The sequence below is a fragment of the Prorops nasuta genome, unplaced genomic scaffold (assembly GCF_024137725.1).
Source record: "Prorops nasuta isolate Cenicafe-Biocafe unplaced genomic scaffold, Cenicafe_Pnas_1.2 PNAS00011, whole genome shotgun sequence".
In the NCBI taxonomy this organism is placed as follows: domain Eukaryota; kingdom Metazoa; phylum Arthropoda; class Insecta; order Hymenoptera; family Bethylidae; genus Prorops; species Prorops nasuta.
This window is the reverse complement of record NW_027116808.1, coordinates 5,963,092-5,981,049: the sequence shown is the minus strand read 5'-3', so window position 1 is coordinate 5,981,049 and position 17,958 is coordinate 5,963,092. Positions and strand designations below refer to the sequence as shown.

At 39.2% G+C, this 17,958-nt stretch overlaps 2 protein-coding genes across 2 annotated transcripts; both read left to right on the top strand.

Moving 5' to 3' along the window:
• Positions 1–2,210, top strand: LOC136777293 (uncharacterized). Its single transcript, XM_066733461.1, has 3 exons — positions 1–859; positions 958–1,326; positions 1,717–2,210. Exons 1-3 carry the CDS (start codon positions 1–3, stop codon positions 2,208–2,210), a joined length of 1,722 nt encoding a protein of 573 aa, XP_066589558.1.
• A 1,040-nt stretch (positions 2,211–3,250) lies between these two features.
• LOC136777292 (uncharacterized) lies at positions 3,251–3,946 on the top strand. Its single transcript, XM_066733460.1, has one exon. It carries the CDS (start codon positions 3,251–3,253, stop codon positions 3,944–3,946), a length of 696 nt encoding a protein of 231 aa, XP_066589557.1.
• Positions 3,947–17,958: the final 14,012 nt, after the last annotated feature.

Below are 17,958 nucleotides of genomic sequence, written 5' to 3'. Positions count from 1 at the left end.
ATGCATCATACTTTACTGCATTTTGACAAATCTGGCACCGGGGGGAGCAAGGCACGGGGGACTACCCCCGCGGTCAACTCCTCTTCTGAGCGCGAACCCTCTAGCTCGAATTCTACAACGCATTTTAGCGTTACCGATACACGGTCTGTTCTTTTGGCCACTTTCTCTGCCAGGATTGATGCTCCTGACAGTTCTCGAGTTATAGTCCGCGGTTTAGTTGACCCGGGCGCAGAGACTTCCTTTATCTCAGAAAATTTAGCTCAGCAATTACGAGTATCGCGAAAACGTATCAACGCTACCATTCATGGCGTCTCTGTGAATTCGGCTCAAAACGTTCGAGCAGAGGTACAGATTACGCTTCATTCTCTATCACGACACAGTGTTTCGTTGGATGTAACTGCATTGATCTTACCAAGGATTACTCAATATATGCCTCCGACTTATTCTCCATCGTCTTTTCCAGCACTTAGCGAAATTGATCTTGCTGACAACTTCGCTTCAACCAAGGCTCCAATTGATGTGCTCCTTGGTGCAGATTATCTTGCTGCATTGATAGAAGGCCCGTACATGCATTCTCCTGATCATTCGCTGCTTGCCCAGCGGACTATTTTCGGGTGGATCATAGCTGGGGTCTTACCCAAGGTTAGGCACTCTCATAGTCTCACGGTTCATCATTGCTTTGAAGTAGAAAAAACTCTTCGCGACTTCTGGGAACTGGAAGAAGTTCCTGAAGTCAAACCCATGTCCACAGAGGACTCCCTCTGTGAACAACATTTTGTGGATACGGTATCACGCACCTCCTCAGGTCGTTTTGTCGTTGCTTTACCTTTTCGGTCCGACATAGAGAAGCATAGCTTAGGTTCTTCCTCTCGGGTAGAAGAGAAAACCTTATCACGAATACTTCGGCGATTGGAAACCTCTCCAGAACAAGCTGAAAGTTATTCTCAATTTTTACAGGAGTATCTTTTGTTAGGACATATGTCTCCTGTGTTCCTATGAACTCTGATTTTCGCGTCTTCCTGCCTCATCACGCAGTTTTTAAGACCGAGAACCAGAAGACCAAGATTCGCGTTGTGTTTAACGCTTCATCTAAAACATCTACTGGTGTTTCGCTTAATGATACGTTATTCATTGGGCCCAAGCTCCAACAGGACATCACGCAGATCCTAATGAATTGGCGTTCCTTTCGATATGTAGGCGTGACGGACATTGTTAAAATGTTCAGACAGATTCTTGTGCGTCTTGAGGACCGCAAATATCAGAACATTTTATGGAAGACTGATTCTGGTGAGATTCAGGCTTTCGAACTCAACACGGTGACCTACGGTACGGGACCGGCACCTTTTTTATCCTCGCGAGTTTTGCGCGAATTAGCTTCCACGGACGGATCTAACTTCCCTCTCGCGCAGGATGTTTGGTTAAATTCTACATATGTAGATGATATTCTTCTCGGTGCCCATGACTTAAAGCAACTCAGTTCGGTCAGGGATCAACTCATTGCTTTACTGGCGAAAGGGGGCTTCTCCTTGAGCAAATGGGCATTCAATCAACCGGGGACTTCCCCGCTTGAACCTACCGAGCCGCACTCTTTCTTTGAGGATCCTGCTGGATCAAGTAAAGTCTTGGGCATATATTGGGATCACGGGGATGATAGCTTGCGCTTCCGTGTTTCTCCTTCATCTATTGGTGTACTAACCAAATGCATCCTCTTATCAGAGAATGCTAAGATCTTTGATCTATTGGGATGGATCTCTCCAATAGTCATCACATTAAAGCAGTTAATGCAATCCACCTGGTTACTAAAACTCTGTTGGGATGAAGAGATTCCTGAGCCTGTTCAGTCCAAGTGGCTCAAGTGCTATGAGCAGCTCCGCGACCTACAGTCTTTGCGCATTCCCCGATGGACCGGGCAAAGGCCCAATACTGGAAAACGCGAATTGATCGGATTCTGCGACGCATCAGAGTTGGCCTACAGTGCTGTAGTTTACGAACGTCTCGCGGATGAGAACGGTCATCTTTCGGTACATTTAGTAATGTCCAAAACAAAAGTCGCGCCGATTAAGACCACTTCAATACCTCGGTTGGAGTTGGTTGCAGCCGCACTTCTAGTCAAGTTAATGGTTCATGTCAAAGGAAGTCTTGTCGGGAATTGTGATGCAATTCGTTGCTACTCGGATTCGCAGGTCGCGTTAGCTTGGATAGCAAAGTAACCCGTACATTGGAAGACGTTTGTGGCCAATCGCGTTTCATATATCCAAACGCATTTATCTGAAGCCAGCTGGCATTATGTACCTACTAAGTTGAATCCTGCAGATTTGTACTCGAGAGGAACTAGTGCTCAGCAGTTATCAGAGGACTCACTTTGGTGGCATGGGCCTGCTTTTCTCCGTGAACCAACCGTCAATCCAGTTCAGGTCTTTGAAACCGCGGAAGAAAGTCGGAAGGTAGCATTAATCGCTCAACTAGACACAAGTCAGTGTTGGTTTTTTGACAAGTTTTCGTCTTGGTCTAAACTGGTCATAGTTATGGCCTATGTTCTTCGATTTGTCCAGCGGACCAGGAAAACCGGCCAATGGGAGGACTCCCTCCTGTCTGCATCAGAAATTCGCGATTCTATAGTCGCTATAGTAAAGGCTGTTCAACGAACACATTTCGCAAACGAGCTTTCAGCCTTGAATCATTGGTTACGTATATCGTCGCGATCAAAGCCTCTTTCTTTATATCCGATAATGGATTCACAAGGAATCTTAAGAATAGGGGGGCGGCTTCAGAACGCCGAAATTTCTGAACTAACGAAACACCCCATTATTCTACCGGACTTTCACTTAACTGCCTTACTCATTAGGCAAAGCCACCTAGATACACTTCACGGGGGACTCCAATTAACTTTGACCACGTTGCGACAAAGGTTTTGAGTCGTAAATGCGCGGAATCTAGTAAAATCATGCGTTCACAAATGCACCACGTGTGTTCGCGAACGCGCTAAACTCGGAGCCAACTTATAGGTTCACTTCCTGCTGCTCTGGTTTCTCGCAGTTTCACTTTCGAACACACCGGAGTAGATTATGCCGGGCCTTTCTTGGTGAAATTGCATCACGATTGTAATGCAAAATCCATGAAATGTTACGTGGCAGTGTTCGTGTGTCTATCCACCCGTGCTGTTCACTTGGAACTCGTCTCTCGACTGGATACCGAGGCCTTCCTCGCCGCGTTGTCTCGTTTTATCTCTCGTCGTGGAAAACCCGCCGTCATGTACTCAGACAACGGCCTTAATTTTCAAGGAGCGGATGCCGAACTCAAACGCGCGTATCAATCTTCTCTAGAAGCCGCCCGCACTCAGAAAACTGATTCCCTCGGCGAAATCGAGTGGAAATTTATTCCGGTCGCCACTCCTCACTGGGGTGGTCTTTGGGAGAGTGCGGTAAAAAGTATGGAGCACCACCTGAAGCGCTCCCTCGGAGTTTTCGTGCCAAATTTCGAGGAAATGACCACTCTACTGACCAAAATTGAGGCCTGCCTCAACTCACGGCCTATCTCGCGGTTACATGATGATCCAGAGTCGTTGGACGTATTCACTCCAGGGCATTTCTTGTTAGGTCGGGCGTTAAATTCTCCCCCGGAATTTTCCACCTTGGATTTACGCGAATCATCATTGAACCGTTGGCAAACCGTGACTAGAATCACCGAGACATTTTGGAAAAAGTGGTCCTCTGAATATCTCCACACGCTGCAGCATAGGCCGAAATGGCAGAACTCAAACTCTGAATTTTGTGAGGGAGATTTAGTTCTTATCAAAGTACCCAACAACCCCCTGCGCATGTGGACCTTGGGGCGGATTCTCAAACTAGTCCCTGGGGTGGACGGGGTAGCTCGTGTAGCTATACTCAAAACCGCGAGAAAAGAGATTCAATGGAGTCTCTCGCAACTTTGTAAACTCCATTCTTAGCCCTCGTTTCGGGTATTATCAGGGTCTGTCTTTACCCTGTTATCCGGCATCCTAAAACCCGGCAGGTTGCCCTCTTTCCTTCTCAAGCTTCCTGGGACCCTTCAGGTTGCTTAACTTTCTCCTTCTTGGCTTCCTGGGACTCTTCAGGTTGTCTATTCTCTTTCTCCTGGTTTCTTGGGACTCTTCAGGTTACCACCTCCTTTCTAGGGCGTCCTGGGATTCTTCAGGTCGCTCTACTTCCTGTTCTAACCTTTGGAACACTTCCGATTTCCGCCATGCTACTTACTGAGTCTTAGTACTCATCACCTACTCTTTTGGTGCAGCGACTTTTGATCATGGCGGACAATCCATGGGCCCACCTCTTGGGCGTAGGCTACGAGAGGGAGGAGGAGGAAGACGTCCTCGAGCTCCATGCTCCACAAGTGGAGCTGGACTTTCTTAAGGGGCTCGACCCCAATAACAATATTTCGGGGGAGAGGAAGGAGGCACCGGCACCACCATCACAACCTCCGCCAATCCCCAAACCGTTGGCGAGACAGCAGAGGTCCGTCGTCGCACCCAAACCGCGCATTGCCTCGGTGAACTGGGCTGGGAAAGTCTTAGACGATCCCAGCGCCAGGGAACTCGAGCGCAATGCGCAAAGGATAGTCGTCCGGGCATTCGGGCAAAGGGTCGAGGTGCCCCTCTATACGGCCCTCAAACTGCGCCGCTGGAAGGCCTGGGCCCCACAGGGCAAGATCACCCTGCGGTGGTCTCCGTCATTGGAGCTTCATTCAGCGTAGCTCCACATGAAGTTAAAAAAGTAGTCGTCTCATCCCTATCTGTTTTATATTTTTTATTTTGTAAATAAAAATATTCAAACCGATAACGTTATTCTTCCTTGTCTTGACGCCATCGCGTCAACGGGGGGAGTTTGTTCGAGATCGGGAGGAGCAAAAATGCTGAGAAGTAGATTCCACATTTTCTGCTACATCTCCCTTTCTCTCTTGCGCTCACAGTAGACGGCTAGACCGACAGTGTCTAGCCGCTCTATCTATCTCTATCTCTCCGCGGCGCGCTTGCGCGTCTTCTGGCCCTGGCGCGTCGCGGCCGCGACAGCGACACTACTTGCGCGCTTGGCCACTAGGTGGCCAGCGCCCGCAGCAGCTCTCTCGCTGGCAAGTTTAGTGTCGCGCAATTACTTAGATGGGTCCTTGATAAGGACCCATCGCAGCCAAACCGCTCAGCAGCAACTTCCGCCGCAGCAACCGAGCACCGCTGAATATCTGAAGCCTTCCGGCACAACCGCCCACGGCATTTTTTGAACCCTTCAACGGCAGTGCCTCCACCAGGCCATCAAAGGAGCGCCTCCACCGGCGAACTCATTGGGTCGAATACTTGGTAAGTATCACCCAACCACCCACCGCCTACCAAGAGGGGACTACCCCTCTGCGGCCCTCTCCTCCCTCCTAAGGGAGATTTCTCCGGGGACTTCCCGGGAGAAATTAAACCCTCTCCTTCCCCTCCACACTGCCTCCGTGGACTACCTTGGACCCAGTATTCCCAACCTCCAATCCAGGGCTCTCGATAGAGTCGGGTAGTGGGAGGGGTAGATTCACCCTAGGGGTTGGGGTGGCCTGGAGCCACTAGAGCTCGTGGAGAAGGAAGCTGCAGGGTAATGGGGCTTCCCCTTCCCTAAACCACTTCTCCACCCTTGCTTCCTCTTGTGGCTGGGGATTTGTCTGGGGAATACCCCAGGGAAATTGTCCAGTCCGGGAGTTTATTGCTCCGCGTTCCTTTCTGGTGAATTTTACTTTCTAGGGTTCTTGGGAATCTTCTTCCGCAGAAATTCCCTGGAACTTGACGGGAACAAAATCACTAGGAAGTCTAAAATTTAAGTACAGCGGTTACTTTTGTATATATATTTTGTAAATTTTGTACAATTTTATTTATTGAATAAATCTTCCTTTTATCGTTAAACTGTCTTTGACAATTTTGTTTTAAGAACAAAAAGCTTCCCCTCTGATCACAGGACTGGAAACTACTTGGGCACTGTTTCGCACAACAACTATTTATAATTCAAGAGTAATAAATTTTCGTACTTTTTAAAATTCTTAAAAATTATAAAAAGGATAAACTTTTTACAGCATTATTATAAGGGATCATTCATCATCGGGATAAAATAAAAGAATAAAATTATTTATTTAATAATGACCAACACTATATTTAAAAATTTATTTAATTTTCAATTTACTAGGTAATTATACATATACATGCATTACAAGAACAATTTTCACTTCAATATTCTATACAAAGTTCAATAATAACACACAATTCTAGATAAACTGTCAAAATACACGAGGAAGATAGAAGTATTACGAAGTATTGTTCGTAAGACTATAACTACACTATAGAAAACTAATATACTAACAGAAATTGTAGCGTCGTACTACACATCTTATAGCGTAGTATCCGAAATACTACACATCCTATAGCGTAGTATCTCAAATGCTACACAACTTATAGCGTAGTATCCCAAAGGCTACACATCTTATAGCGTAGTATCTCAAATGCTACACATCTTATAGCGTAGTGTCCTTTCAGACACTATGCTATAGGATATGGACACTACGTAGTGTAATTACACTATAGGGGTAGGACACTCAGCTACCCCCACCCTTTCTTATTTGTCACCCTAAGCTCGAAGGCAATCTTTAGCCAGCCTAAAATCCTGAGCAATATAATTGGCAGCACTGCGTAGATGGCGTTATTGCGCTTCTTTAGAATTTGATGCCCATTTGAATAATATTTTTGTTTACTCTTGTTTTTTCAGGCATTCTTTGATATATTTTTTTACTATAGTATCAAATCATTCAATAATTTGATTAAGCTATTTGATTAATTCTTATTAATTACGGTCAATTTAGGTAAAGTTTAAAAATAATCTATCAGTCTTATCGGACCCAGTCTTCTAAGTATTTATATATATACATTAAGAATTAATGTTACAGAAAATTTAAACAATTATATTGAATGTAAAAAAATCAAATAGAATACATTTTTTAAATTTATAACAATTGATGAGAAAAAATATTTTAGTTCTTATATTTATCATTTATTAGCTAGCACCTATATATAATTTTTGCTATATGTTTGACGTTCAACACGCAAAATTAGTGAAAATATCGCCGTCGAAGGGTGAAAAATAGACAAAAATTAACTTGTAGGTGAGAGTGGGGCAAAATGATCCCATGCCGAATAATTTAAAATAATGAATTTATATTTATAGATACGATAGACAAAAGCTATAATACTTTCTTTAAAAAAGTAGAAAAGCATATTTTAGTGCTAACATTCTGAATTTTATGAAAAGAAAACGTGTTATTCAAGTATAATAATCGCTTAAAGCGCAAAAGCGTGAAAAAAGTACACTGGATCCAATCTTCTCAATAAGTTTCGTTTTTAAACTGTTTGTTTTATGAAAAATACATTCGTTGTCATCATCGTTACTACTTTTTGAGCACCGGCTGCTTCTTACAAATGATTCCACTATGGCTCAAGTTTATAAACGAAACTTAAGCTTAGCACGGTCTTAGCTAAGATTAATTGTCTCACTTTAACCTTCAATATAGTGCTAAGCTCGATCTTCGTCTTAAGAAATTGCTAAGCTGAGATTCGAGCTTAGTTTGGTTTATAAATTCGAGCTTATGGGATCGTTTTGCCCAAAATGAGCTGCGCATCTTTCATCGAATCTTAAAATTTTACCAAAGCCGATTTTAAATTAATTTTAAGAGGAAACAAAAGTTAATACCTATTACAATTTACCCAATTTTGCGATTTTGAAAGTATCCCCACATTTATTTCCTATATGATTCAAAAATCGCTTATCTTACAGAAAAATGATGAAAAACACATAAATGCCACTAACAATTTTTTAGGTATTAAAAATAGACATTACAATATTATATTATTGTGTATTTAGAAGTTTATATTTTAATATTGATTAATGTTTAAACGAATAGTTTCAATAGTTTCTATAAAACCCTCAGGGATCATTTTACCCCGAGTGATCATTTTGCCCAACTCTCCCCTAAATATTTCAAAAGCTAACGGAAAATTATAATACCAATTGGAAGTATAAAATAAATATTTCAGGTATAATATAGCGTCAGGAAGTACTTACCATCTTTGAGTCAATATGCAGGGTGTATCAGCAATGATGCTTTTAATTTTAACCATATATTCTTTAGCACGAACTAAGTCGAAAAGTTCTGTACTATAAGGTCCGGAAAAGTATCATTGCTGAGATAAATCAATTTTAAACCGATAAATCAGGGATTTGATTCAACGGAAAAATTCCTTTCATTTCACTTTCGTTGACAGTTCCCCTTCAAAAAAAAGAAATTTGTACTTCTCCGCCGATCAGTATTGTCGTACACGCATATACACACGCACGCAACTACGCCGATTATTAATATTATCTTCTAATGTTTTACATTCTTGATCCTGATGCTGATGAAATTCATTTTCTGCCTATTTTTAAAACGATCCTCGGTAGCACCCATTTGGTTGAAAAATCTGGAGAATAATACGGTGTTATTGGTAGATTAATTTTCAAGTCGCTTTATCTTTTCGGTGGCGCGGCATACGAACTGCTCTAAGGTAGTCAAAACATAAGTATTTTATTATAAAAGCTATTATAAGAAATTGTATGTTTTTCTGTTTTTGGAGGTCTCAATGTTTTATCAGATAGAACAGTTTGCTGCATCATTGGAAGATCAAAATGACTCAAAAATGGATTCTCAAGTAAGGCCATAGTCCACAAGAAATTTCAATCTAAGAGAGTGGAGAACTTGAGAGATCCCTTTAAGAATGAATTAGCCATTTTTTCATTTTATGAAGGGACAAGCCACAAAATTAAAAATAATTTTTTCTTTATGTCGTAGATTATCCATAGTTTTTGCCTTTTTGCATAGTATCTGCCTAAATGGACTAGCCAGTAAAATTAGCCAATTGCTAGGTCAGATTCTAGTTTATAGTGACTATAAGTTGATATGGTCACCAAAAAGAAATATTTTATAATTCACCAAGCAAAGCGTAATAAAGTGAAGAGAAAAACATAAGCATTTACTAATTTATCTTTGAAATCTTTTCGTACCTAAGAGCGTGCAAAGACTGAATAATAATCTACAGCATTAACAAAAAATTATTTTTAATTTTTTGGCTTGTCTCTTCAGAAAATGAAAAAAGGCTTATTTATTCTTAAAGGGATTCCTCAACCTCTCCATTTAGATTGAAATTTCCAGAGAAGACTATGGCCTTACTTGAAAATCTATTACCGAGTCATTTTGATCTTCCAATGATGCACACAGCAAACTGCTCTATCTGATAAAACAGTAAGATTTTTAAAAACAGAAAAAAATAAAATTTCTTATAATAGCTTTTTTAATATAATACTTATTTCTTGACTACCTTAGAACAGTTCATATGTCGGGTCACCGCAAAGATAAAACGCCTTGAAATTAATCTACAAATAACGCCGTATTATTCTTTAGACTTTTCAATTATGAAATAGATGCTGTCGAGGATCCTTTTAAAAATAGGCAGAAAATGAATTTCATCAACAACAGGATCAGAAATGTAGGACATTAGGAGGTAATATTAATAATCGGCGTAGTTGGGTGCGTGTGTGTATACGGATCGGCAGAGAAGTACAAACTTCTTTTGTTTTTTAAAGGGTAACTGTCAACGAAAGTGAAATGAAAGTAATTTTTCTGTTGAATCAAATCCCTGATTTATCGGTTTAAAATTGATTTATCTCAGCAATGATGATTTTCCAGATCTTATAGTATAGGACTTTTCGTCTTAGTTTAGTCCCAAGAATACGTTGTTAAAATTAAATGCATCATTGCTGATACACCCTGTATAATATACTAATGATTGAAAGGATGCATCTAGTGGCGAAAATGTAATTCCAACAAATTTCCTATAAATGGAGGAATATAAATTTTCATAAGAACCTAATTACCTCTGCTTTTAATCTACTTAAAGTACGTAAAGGCATATTTTTCCGATTTAAAAAAAAAGTTGAATATAAATAATTATTTTTTATTCCTATCAGTAATTACAAAACAGGGAGCCTATATTGCACTTTGGCAGAAATCACTGATTGATTTTTTGTTAGAAAGAAATAAACGTTCTTAGACTTGTATATAAAAGATTATTTTGACAAAACTTTAATAGTAAAACCGAGACATATTTGAAATTTGACTTAGTCGCGCTATTACAATTATTCCAAGGAATCTTCTAAAATTTTAAGAATATCTACTTCTTTCTAGAGTAAAATTGCTCAGTGAATTCTTTCAAAGTGCGATAAAGTTTCTGTTCGATCTTTACATGGTAACAGATCGAATCCCGGTTTTTTTTCAGGTAATCGATATTAGTGGCGTAGTAATCGATTATAAATCATTGGCAAGTTTGGTTTTTGTTACACTACAAGAGAGTCAATTCTCTGAAACATATGCCGAAAGCAGATATCTTCTTGGCAATAGCCCTTCAATCAAGACGTCCCCGAGCACCTTAACCCGATTAAAAAGACGAATTACCTACCGATAATTGAAATATCGAAGTAATAAGCGAGCTCGATTCCCCTTGAAGCTTTAAACTTTTGATCATACCGCAGCGCCGTTTTTTGTAAAGTTATAAGGCCCGGTCTTAAACAAATGGGAATGAAACAGCAGCCCGGCTGATTGTTAGAAATATAAGGCCCGGTCCTAAACGAATACGAGTGATTCCGCAACCTGTCTGCTCGCAAAAGACATAAGGCCCGATTCTAAACGAATACGAATGGTTCGACAGCTCGGCTGTTTGGAAAAATGACGTGACTCGTGCTAAACGATAATATGTACGAAATGTGGAATGATTCGCCTATTGAATGCGAAAGTGAGTAACAAACATTGTAACCGGCATACGGCTTAATTCATTGCACGATCGTATATCATTTGTAATCGTGATTAGTGTAAAAGGTGTATAAAACAATAAAAAGAGTTTTTTGTGCTTTCGGACTTTTTTTTCTTAATTTGTATACATTTTATTTATTTAAAAACTAAGCAGTTCCTTCATGCGGAGTTGCCCCTCAAGCATAGCCGTCTTTGCTATTGAACAGTCTCTATTTTTTTAAATTATAGATGGGTAATAAAATACATCAAGAGACACGGTAGTGCCTCGACGGCAAGTACATATAAAAGTAGATAATGACATGTCTATACCGCCGAGCACTACCGTTAACTTATACAGTAGGTTTCGCCGCCTCAATTTTCAAACCGATTTATTTCCATGAATGATCCACTGTCATGATTTAAGTAAAGCTTTCCTTAAACTAGTTTGGAATAAGCTTTCATTTAAGACCATGAACATTAAAAACGGTTCATGCAATCCAGAGATCTCATACTGAGTTAGCTATATACAGGGTGAAGCACTTAAGCCGCCCCAGAATATGGATACAGAAAGGCGCGTATCTCTTCACCTATAAAAGATATTCCATTTTTGCATAGAACCTTTCTGAAAGCAAATAACAAGAGGCTTCGAAAATGTCCTATGGAAAAGTTGAATATCTGTTATAGTTAAAGAGATACACCTCTTTTGGCATTCGTATTCTGGGGCGGCTTAAGTGCCTCACCCTGTATATATATATATCGAAAATTGAGATTCTTCTCCATAATCTTTTTCTTCGCCAGCCAAAGTGTATGTCTCGGGCTGAAGTTAGTTGTTTAACGTAGGTTAGTGACGTCAGTAGACGTAACGTAAACATAGTTGCACACAATCGTAAACAGTGCTGTGTGTATCTCCTAGATATACATATGTTTTACTTCGCTTATTACGGTAAATCAGGTTAAGCTGCAAGATTGACAGTATTAACCTTAAAACAATTTGAACCTAATTATGAAATAAATAAATGGAAAAACATGATTAGGCTGTTCTTATTTAAATTTGATGAGGTTATACTCATTAAAAGGATTTTTAATTACATAAACGAATCAACAGATTAGATAAGTATAACAATGAATTTTATGATATAAAATGTAATATATTTTCTGGTACTGTGCGAAACAATGTCCCAAGTTGGCTCCGAACCTGTTGTCAGAAGGGAAGGTCTTATTCTAGAATAAAATATTCAAAGCCAAAGATAAGAGGTAAAAGGAGTTTTTATTTAAATAAATAAAATGTAAAAAAATTTTACAATATATTTACAAAGTACCGCTAGACTAAAATGATCGACTTCCTACGGAATTTGTTGTCGTCAAATTCTAGGGTATTTCGGTAACCGAAGATTCCCAAGAACCCCAGAGACTAGAATTCCCCAGAAAGGAGCGCGGACTTATAAACTCCCGGACTGGACAATTTTCCCTAGGGTATTCCCTAGTAAAATCCCCAGCCACGGGAGGGAGCGGAGTTGGAGAAGTGGTTTTAGGGAAGGGGAAGTCCCCTTACCCTTCAGCCTCCTTCTCCAAGAGCTATGGCGGCTCCGAGCCACCCCAACCCCTAGGGTGATTCTACCCCTCCCAATACCCGACTCTGTCGAGAGCCCTGGAGTTTAGGGTCGGAACACTGGGTCCGAGGTAGTCCTCGGAGGCAGTGTGGAGGGGAAGGAGAGGGTTAACTTCTCCCGGGAAGTCCCCGGAGAAATCTCCCTTAGGAGGGAGGATATTGCCGCAGAGGGGTAGTCCCCTCTTGGTAGGCGGTGGGTGGTTGGGTGATACTTACCAAAGTAGTCGACCCTTGGAGTTCGCCGGTGGAGGCGCTCGTTTGATGATGCCGTGAAGGCGTCCAAAAAATGCCGTTGAGGCGAGTTGCCAAGAAGGCGCAAAAACTGCTGCTGTTGAGCTGGTTTAGCTGTCGAGCAAGGCTGAGGTGCGATGGGTCCTTATCAAGGACCCATCTATATAATTACGTGACACTAATCTTGTCAGCGAGAGAGCTGCTGCGGGCGCTGGCCACCTAGTGGCCAAGCGCGCAAGTAGTGTCGCTTCGCGGCCGCGACGCGCCAGGGCCAGAAGACGCGCAAGCGCGCCGCGGAGAGAGGGACAGATAGAGCGGCTAGACGCTGTCGGTCTATCCGTCTATTGTGAGCGCAATAGAGATGGGAGATAAAACAGAGAAATGCGGAATCTACTTCGCAACATTTTCTGCTGCTCCCAATCTCGAACAGGTACTTTGTGTGATTTTATTTCAGATTAAATTATAGTGATGTGTTTATTGTCTGACTGCTGAGGGTCGAGCTGTGGAGTGAAGAATTAAAATATAATGTGGTTGTTGTATCATTGCTGAGGATAGAGCTGACTGGATGAAGTAAGATTAATATTTATATATCTTAAACACCGTGCCAAAGAGAAGTATACTTTCAACATTTATATGCGTCAGTGATTATCAGGAGCATATTAATTACAATAAATTGTTAAGGTATTTGAAAATCATATGGTAAACTTCCCAGTATTGAAATCATTAACCAAATCCATATTTTACTGTTTCTTTTCTTTAAACTGATATGGGTTTCAACTGTCCGATAGGTTATATCATATATATACAAACAAATATTTCAAATTAAATTATGGTAATGCTTGTTTGGAAGATGTGAAACATTCCAAATAATCCTCATTTACATAGAATACAAATTGACCAGTGCTTGGGTTTGCGCTGATTATATGATAGGAGATGTTTACAAAAGTAACAATCATATACAGGGTGTATCTCTAACGGCGGCATATAGGAGATTCGTGTTAGTTGACTATAGCGCTCAGGAAGATGGTAATTGAGAGCGCTGATTGGTCAATATCATGTAGTGCCAACTTGAAATGGTCCGTTACCAATAGATGAATACGAAAAATGAGACCCATCCGCCATTTTGGAGTGGAGAAGTGTTTACATGCTAGTTGTAGCAGAAAGAGGTGTGAAATGTAAAAATGTCAAATAGTGAGGTTACTAAAGTAAAAATGGAAAATAATGAATGGAAAGTAAGAATATTCGAACTGTCCATTCATTATTTTCCATTTTTACTTTAGTAACCTCACTATTTGACATTTTTCCATTTCACACCTCTTTCTGCTACAAGTAGCATGTAAACACTTCTCCACTCCAAAATGGCGGATGGGTCTCATTTTTCGTATTCATCTATTGGTAACGGACCATTTCAAGTTGGCACTACATGATATTGACCAATCAGCACTCTCAGTTACTATCGTCCTGAGCGCTATAGTCAACTAACACGAATCTCCTATGTGCCGCCGTTAGAGATACACCCTGTATATACAAAGAAATATTTCAAATTAAATTATGATAATCCTTGTTTGTAAGATGTGAAACATTCCAAATAACCCTCATTTACGAATAATAGAATTTGACAAGTGCTTGGATTTGAGTTAATTATACGATAGGAGATGTTTACAAAAAAAACAAAGACATACCCAAGTATTAAAGATATTTAAACTTAAGGACGTTAGGTTACCAAGAAATAAAGAGAATGAGGATGGAACAAAGTCAAATGTTGGTATAAATAAATGAAATTATTCATATTCTTTGAAATATTTAGTTCCATTGAAGAATTTAAGTAAAAGATCAATTTGATTTTAGGCTTTCTCGTAGTATCGTCATTTAGTATTTTATAGTCACTGTACAAGTCTATTATAGAACACAGTAATACTTGTGCTTTGACTTAAATACATTTGGTACAATTGAACTAAAAATCCAAGGAGGAAGGTTCGCCCACATAATGACTGATGGAGTTGAATCAAAAATTGGACTAATCACTCCTGCATTTTCTGAGACTTGAAACAGGCCAAGATGAAAGCTTTGAAAGATTGGCAAAGTAAGAAATGGCCAATATTCACAAAAAAGTCATCCATTGCTCAGCCATGATTTAAGGATGGGATTCATTGGATGAAATTATGTAAAGTCGAATTAATAGCTGCTGTTTGTTTTCCTCCGTTACCTATGCAAGTATTCTAGGCCAGAGGCAGTATACTGGTCATTGGTATGGATAAAAAAATGCACGTTTATTCTCAATGGGAAAAATCTCAGACAAAAATTAATTGTTTCGACTCCGTTTTGCAGCACCAGTTATCCGACCAGTTTGAAAAGTGTTTAGAAATTTGTGAAACGTATATATGAGGACTCTGGCACAGGAAATGTTATAAGGACCACTCACCAATGTAATTCCCATGCGACCTTTGTCAAGAGTTAGCAGCATAAATGGATCAATTAGCAGTGTTGAAAAGAAACGGAGTATGCAAAACGACAATGCCAACTTCGACTATATGTGTTGATTCTAGCTTATTCGAAGCTTTACGAATTGCTTGTCCAGTCTTGCCCCTGTATCACCCAAGTAGCTGATGGAGTTACTGAAGTTTGGCAAAGTCATATGTTGGTAAAAAGTCAAATGTTGATTAACAAATGGAATGATTCATGTTTCTTTAAATATTATTTTCTTTGAAGAATTGAGATTTTTAAATGATGAATTTGATATTAGGTTTACTCAGATGTTATCATTTAGTATTTTACAGTCACTGTGCAAGTGTATTATAGTAAATAGTAATACTTGTGCTTTGACTTAAATACATTTGGTACAATTGAAGTAAAAATCCAAGGAGGAAGGTTCGCACACATACTGACTATTGGAGTTGAATCAACAATTGTGCTTTTCACTCCTGCATTCTGGTACTCGAAACAGGCAAAGATGCAAGCATTGAAAGATTGGCAAAGTAAGAATAAGCCAATATTCAGAAAAACGTCATCCATTGCTCAGCCATAATTTAAGGATGAGACTCATTGGATTAAATTCTGTAAAACTGAGTTAATAACTGTTGATTGTTTTCTTCTGTTACCTATGCTAGTATTCTAGGGCAAAGGCAGTATACTGGTCATTGGTATGGATGAAAAAATGCACGTTTATTCTCAATTGAAACTCAGTCCAAAAATTAATGGTTTCCACTCCATTTTGCAGCACCAGAAATCCGACCAGTTTCAACAGTGTATAGAAATTAGCGAAACGAAAATTTGAGGACTCTGGCACAGGAAATGTTATAAGGACGACTCGCCAATGTATCTCCTATATCACCTTTGTCAAGAATTAGCAGCATAAATGTGATAGTAATTGGTGCTAAAAAGAAACGTGGTATGCAAAACGACATTGTCAGCTTTGAATATATGCTTGATTGTAGCTTATTCAAAGCTTTGCGAATTGCTTGTCCAGTCTTGCCCCAATATCAACTCAAGTAGTTGATGAAACTAGTGAAGTCTGGCAAGGTCAGATGGTGGTAAAAGTCAAATGTTGATAAACAGAAAATGTAAATTAATTAAAACATACATTTTACTTAATTTTTTTTATATGTTGAAAGTATGTTTATTGATTATGAAAAATTTAATCAAACTTTTACTATAGTGAAACTGAAAACATTAAACAAGTAGCCGGGGCATTAATTATGAAATTCATTTATGCAGAATGCATTACAAATATCAATAAATTCAATGTGTTGACTGTGATATATTTTCAATATTAATATATATTATTTTATTAGTTAAGCGCTACTGTTTCAAAAAATGAGAAGTGTGGAAACTTTCTTTAAATTCTGTAGAAAAATTAAAAGAATTATTTAATTTTTTAAATATTATACTCTTACAAAACTTTATGAAATCCCACAAAAAACAGACTTCGCCTGTAAAAAAAGGCGGCAAGTACATAAACCATTTAGCATAAATAATATAGTAAAATTATCCAATTAACCCATTAAGTCCCAAATGTCAGCTTTTTCGTCGCCTCCTTTGGCCGCTGTATTTTGGGTGAAAATGGTATCTGAAAAATATGGGACGGACCAATTTCGACGCAAAATTTAATTATCCTTCAGAATCTGACCTTAGAATATGCAACAGATGAGAGGTTCAAAAGTTATTAGCAATTTTATGCAAAAAAACGTGATTTTGAAAAAAAAAAATTTTGGTTTTTCCAACTTTCGACAAGGAAATCCTTTGAAATCTCTCGGCTTTCGTGCAAATATCGTGGCATAGACACCCAATCTATAAGCTCTTGGTGTTTAAATAGGAGATATCAATGTTTAAGCACACAAAATGGCCGTCGGAATGGAAAAAGATGAGATGAAACTTTCGGAATTTTTAACTCGAAAACGAAGGGTTTTAGGAAAAAATGTTACGGAACAAAAAGTGCTTAGAATTGGCTGAGGAACTCGTGTGATTTTTTTCAGAATTTTTGGAGCGATTTTTTGGATTTTTGGATATGGCAATTTTATGGAAAATCCAAAAATCGCTCCAAAAATTCTGAAAAAAATCACACGAGTTCCTCAGCCAATTCTAAGCACTTTTTGTCCCGTAACATTTTTTCCTAAAACCCTTCGTTTTCGAGTTAAAAATTCCGAAAGTTTCATCTCATCTTTTTCCATTCCGACTGCCATTTTGTGTGCTTAAACATTGAAATCTCCTATTTAAACACCGAGAGCTTATAGATTGGGTGTCTATGCCACGATATTTGCACGAAAGCCGAGAGATTTCAAAGGATTTCCTTGTCGAAAGTTGGAAAAACCAAAAATTTTTTTTTTCAAAATCACGTTTTTTTGCATAAAATTGCTAATAACTTTTGAAATTCTCATCTGTTGCATATTCTAAGGTCAGATTCTGAAAGATAATTAAATTTTGCGTCGAAATTGGTCCGTCCCATATTTTTCAGATACCATTTTCACCCAAAATACAGCGGCCAAAGGAGGCGACGAAAAAGCTGACATTTGGGACTTAATGGGTTAAAAAAAGTAGTGAAATCCAAATATTAGGCAAGTGTATTTTTTCACCTTAGCAAAAGTTAAATTTTTGAAAAAAAAGGAACAACAAAGTTACTTAGCGGGCCCGTAATGTCCATGCATAGTGGGAAATTGAATCGTGTGTGAGATTCAGCTATAGCGTAGTACAGCAAATTTCATGTTAAATACAGAGTGAAGTTAGCCGAACCACTGACGATTCTATTTCTCACTGTGCAT